Raw genomic sequence first — 5,333 nt, 5'->3', positions numbered from 1 at the left:
TTAATTTAAATTGGAAAGCCTCTGTGTGCGCTAAATTTATTACTGTATAATCGAGAATATGTCATAATCTCCACAACATTTTGTACTATTTTGATAGCTACAAGTGAAAAAATAAAACGAAACGGGCTTTAAGTATATTCTTATAGTTACAGAATGTCACCCACGAGGCAGAGGCCTGAAATAACTAAAACGGGAAGTGTTATTAAAAAAACATGGAATAAAGTTAATTTAATTCAGCATTCCATTCAGTCGAGACATAACTTGAGACATATTTTTTTTAAATAGAATGTAACTATTTTTATTTCTTTATTAACTATTGTGTTGTAATGCTATGACATAGTATGATGAGTGTTATTATTGTTATATCATTTGTATTATTATTATTTCTTTGTATTTTATTTTTTTATTTATGCTATTTTGCGAAGTCTATTTTCTTTACTTTGAAAGTTCAAAGTTTGCAGTCATTTTCAATAACGTTTTCAATTTTTGCAGATGTTATGATATAATGAAAAAATACAAATAAAAAACATTTCTGAATAAAGCATATTCAAAGTCGTTCCTTAAAATCGATGGGGGACATTTCTAACCGCAACATTTGCCTCTTTGTAATCTATTATTTTCCATTTAAATTCCATGAAAAGACCCCCCCAAGAAAAATGTATTTGTCCAAAATAGATAACTAAAAAAAAAATAAACGCGATTCATAGTTAATGTGACCGGCGTACCTCTACGGATAAAAGACGCATAAGAAGGAGCGGGAGGCTGCTCCATAATGGTGGATGTTATTATACAGCATTTAAGCCTAATAAAAGTTATCATTTTGAAAGAAATTACATTGATACCTGACTTTGCTGCAGTCAACTTTCAAATCCATTTTACGATTAGTTTTCTTTTTTTTTTTTTTTCATCATTCCATAGCGTTTTGGTGCTCGGATCAGATCCTTATGTCTTCACGTGGTGTATCCCGAATCTTGAGCATGAATGCCATTCCTTTACTTATCCAGATGGGGGAGACTGTCGCTGAGACTGTCGAATTTTGTGGATTCACTGTTGTTTTCGGACGTTAGGATTGCCGCTGGCTTTGTAAGAAAAGCATCTTTAAAGGCGTTAGAGAGAGAGAGAGAGAGAGAGAGAGAGAGAGAGAGAGAGAGAGAGAGAGAGAGAGAGAGAGAGAGAGAGAGAGAGATGTAGCATACAGACTAAAGCTCCGTTCATGATGTTCTGGTCAAATGCTTCTGGATGCTCTGCTGAATGGGTGACTGTTTGGGTCTATTAAGCTTTCCATGCATTTTCATCACCTTCGCTACCGGTGTTTTCAACTGCTTTATTTTTAGATCGGTTTATAAAAAACCCTCTTCAGAGTTTGTGCTACAATTCGACGTGATGCTTTCCATCTGTGAATGACCTCTTTAGAGCTCTTGTCACGTAAGATAGTGACATGGCCTCTTATTATTACCAATGGGTCGACTGTTAACTTTTACAAGTGACATTTTGTGAGCTAATAAAGTGTACCTTCTTTACATTCTAAGGAAACATTGAGAACATGCTGTGATAACGCAACCTCTTGGAATTCCGTCAAGCCCTTATAGTCTATAGGTCTAGAGGTCATTGCTCACTTTCAACGAAAAAGGTTTCGATTTTAGTAGATCCAACGTAGGACTTATACATAGGCTAAATATTATTGAATTCTGCATGGCATAATCAAGTGCACACATTTCATCAACATAGAGTCAACATATGGGCTGTGTATAGGCAAAAATGCAAATGTGAGAGGAAAAATGTTTTTAGAAAAATGTTCATCTATGGATGCCTGTATTTGAATAGTCCCGTCATCACTGCAAACTGCACATATATTTTTTATGTTTTAATGTCTGGGCTTTAAATGCTGTAATTAAAATTTCCATTCCAATGAATCAAAATGAAAAATGAAAATTCCATTTTTTTTTGTTGGATAATTAGCATGCTTTTGTGATAATTAAAATGCTTGCACAATCCGTGCCATGCCTGTTGCTCACTATACTGGCTTTTTTTTTTTTTTTATTAACATCTTGTTCCTTAGTTCTTCACCGTGAATAGTCATTGTCGTTACAGAAAATCCAGCCCTCTACTACAGACTTATTGCCACGTTTTAGTGTGATTTTCTCCATATTAAACAGCCTTAAATGCGTTATTTTAGCCACAGAATGCACGAAGCTCTGTGCGCAAGTTCCCCCTTTTAATCCGAATTAGTCTGTTCCAGAGGTTAAATTACGCAGACGGGACCCGTGCTGCCGATCCCAAGTCGCGCCGACCAATCAGATCAGCCCAAAGCTCACAGCGTAACCTGAGCCTTTGACGTGGAGGATGCGTCAAATTAATTCGAGCAAACTTCTGCCTACTAGATCAGACAAATTTCGTCTTTAACGAATGAAGAGCCGCTTAAAAAAAAAAAAAAGTCGTTCAAAGCAATTCTAATATTTTGCTTCTTGGAGAGAGAGAAAAAAGAAGCGATCTCCCGATATTTCCTATCTGTTTTGGAGCTCAATACCACTGCATGCAGCGGAGACGGTGCCATTGAGGGGGAAACCGTTTCAAGGAAAGCATCCCAACAACACAGGCAAATGGGTAAGCCTGTTTTTTTTTGTTTTACATCAGCACGCTTCAGTGGGATAGGGATGATAGAAGCAGGACATGTTTTGCATGCCTGAATAACCTCTAGAAATGACCGTATATTCGGCGTCGAGTTTTAGTCGACCGCAGTACGTATATCCCCTTTATACTTTAAAGTAGCCTGTGGGAGCACCTACAGTTAGCACGCCGGTTGTGAATTCTGTCTAAAACGTGTAATCACTTATGTTGTAGTTTCAATCAACAAATACAATAATGGCAAGCTTTACACAATACGACTATTCTCCTGATTTGTTTTATATAGTGCATGATCTGCATGATCACATTTTAGCCTGTTGCTCATGAGCAAATAGTGAAAAGTGCATGTTTTTGGTACAGTCTAAACTGCTATATTGATGGTTACCGTGCTTTCTTTTCCAGAGCAAACCTATGGGGAGGTGAACCAGTTAGGAGGGGTATTTGTGAACGGTCGACCCTTGCCCAACGCCATCCGACTAAGAATAGTGGAGTTAGCTCAGCTCGGGATCCGTCCGTGCGACATCAGCCGTCAACTCCGAGTTTCTCATGGTTGTGTAAGCAAGATTCTGGCGAGGTACAACGAAACCGGCTCCATATTGCCCGGTGCGATCGGAGGCAGCAAACCGCGGGTTACGACACCAAACGTGGTGAAGAGCATACGGGAATACAAGCAAGGAGACCCGGGAATTTTTGCCTGGGAGATTCGGGACCGTCTTCTAGCAGATGGAGTATGTGACAAATACAACGTGCCCTCCGTCAGCTCCATCAGCCGGATTTTAAGAAACAAGATTGGCAACCTCTCCCAGCCCAACCATTACGAAACTGGCAAACAAGCTGCGTCGCAGCCGAGTCTTTCTTACAATCATTTATATCCATACACATACCCCAATGCGATGTCCCCTTCCGGGACCAAAATGAGTAATTCTGCTGGGGTCCCAGTCACTGGGGGACACGTTAGCATTCCGAGAGGGTGGCCTTCAGCTCACACTGTCAGCAACATACTGGGCATACGAGCTTTCATGGACCCCACAGGTGAGACCATTTTGTTGAATACAAAACTATTACTTACTTACTGTATGAAGTTTACTCTCTACTTAACAGTTTGAAAATGGTACATCATGTTCAGAGATTTTAGTGTATAATGTGTAAGGTACTGAAAATAAAGCCAATTCTCCTGGTTTGTCATTTTTAGTTAGGCCTCGCTCAAACGTTTGTGTAGGCCTCGATCAGTAAGATCTTTCCTCACCAACATATTAACAGGATCCGGCTTGCATGTACGAGTCATGTTTTCACACTTTTGACTAATAACCAGACCTGTATGGAAACGTTCTTTCTGAGCATTTATACAACATTAGATTAAATCATTTTCTACATTCAGCAACTCTCTTTACATTGTTATGTACCCAATACATTTACGCACATCCTTAGAGGTTTGTCGAATTCTTTTAGGTTGGACGGTTTTATCAGTTGCCTTTATATGTCTAAATAAAATACGCAAAATAAAAAAATATAACAAATATTGGTAGCATAATTTTTGATATAGATTTATAAAAATTAAATATTAAAACGTCTAACATTCAGGAAATGTTTTTAGATTTTATAGCATTCGGTCTAATATTATTATGATCATTTTTATGTAATTGTTTTATCGTCGTTATTCATCATTAAATAGTTAATTATTATAGTCCAGTGTATTCATTTTACGCAGTTATTCGTTTAATCTAACGCGAAATGTAATATACGATGTAGAGAAGTGTGGTTTTATTTGCAATGTGTGTTGTTTACCTAGCTATTGCTGGGGCTGAAGGCTACACGCCGAAAATGGAGGATTGGGGTAGTGTGAACCGATCAGCTTTTCCTTCTTCACATGGAGTCAACGGAATAGATAAATCTTCCATTGAGACGGACATAAAGTACCCTCAGGTAACAGCTATTTCACGCAGTCAATACATTTGGCCAAACTGCAACTAATTATAGATAATTCGTAAAGTGGGCCTACTTGTATTGTGGGCCTACTCTGTTTTTTATTATTTTGGCCTGATTGCATAATCAATCATAATGATGCTCATTAGGCTCTAGCTCTAACCGTTGCGTGTATGCGCGCGTATGTGTGTATGTCTGTCTGTGTATCTGTGTGTATGCGTGTGTATGCGTGCATGTGCGCGCTTGTTTTTTCTTTCCATAGTCTTCATCGACTCTGTCTAGTTACGTTGCGCCATGTGCGTATTCTCCCTCGAATCAGTACGGCGTGTACAGTGGTGCAGCAGGAAGCTATGTGAGCCCCGGGCACCACTGGCAGACTCAGGGCTCGAGCGCTATGGCCATCCATTCAGGGGAAATCCACTCTGCCATGTCCTTCAAACACACAGGTCGAGACGGTAGGAATGGTGCTGTTTAAAACGATTTTTCTAATACATAAACGGTGTGTTTAACATATTGTAGAGCTGGTTTTAATCATTTTACTTTAAAAGATCTGGACGATGCAACACCTTGAGGCAGTAAAATGTATTGCCGACTGCATCGATTGCACTTTGACGCATATGATGTATTTATTTACCACTTTAAAATGGCAACAATTTGTCTATAGGATATATGGTTATAATTTATGAATAAATTATATATTCAACTTTAATACTTCTGTGGTACATGCCGTCATTAGTTTTATTATTATTATTATTATTATTATTATTATTATTATTATTATTATT

At 38.3% G+C, this 5,333-nt stretch overlaps 1 protein-coding gene across 1 annotated transcript in view; it reads left to right on the top strand.

Annotated features, from left to right (window-relative positions):
* The first annotated feature begins 2,385 nt into the window (after nucleotides 1-2,385).
* The window catches only part of pax1a (paired box 1a), a 4,292-nt gene continuing 1,344 nt past the window's right edge, over nucleotides 2,386-5,333 (top strand). The window contains exons 1-4 of the mRNA XM_083544186.1: nucleotides 2,386-2,604; nucleotides 3,028-3,657; nucleotides 4,415-4,548; nucleotides 4,811-5,003. Coding sequence (XP_083400312.1) covers nucleotides 2,601-2,604; nucleotides 3,028-3,657; nucleotides 4,415-4,548; nucleotides 4,811-5,003 — 961 coding nt within the window. The 5' untranslated portion in view covers nucleotides 2,386-2,600. The remainder of the gene's footprint in view (nucleotides 2,605-3,027; nucleotides 3,658-4,414; nucleotides 4,549-4,810; nucleotides 5,004-5,333) is intronic.

This window comes from Silurus aristotelis (assembly GCF_946808225.1).
Source record: "Silurus aristotelis genome assembly, chromosome: 6".
NCBI classification, from domain to species: domain Eukaryota; kingdom Metazoa; phylum Chordata; class Actinopteri; order Siluriformes; family Siluridae; genus Silurus; species Silurus aristotelis.
This window is presented reverse-complemented; position numbering and strand designations above follow the sequence as displayed.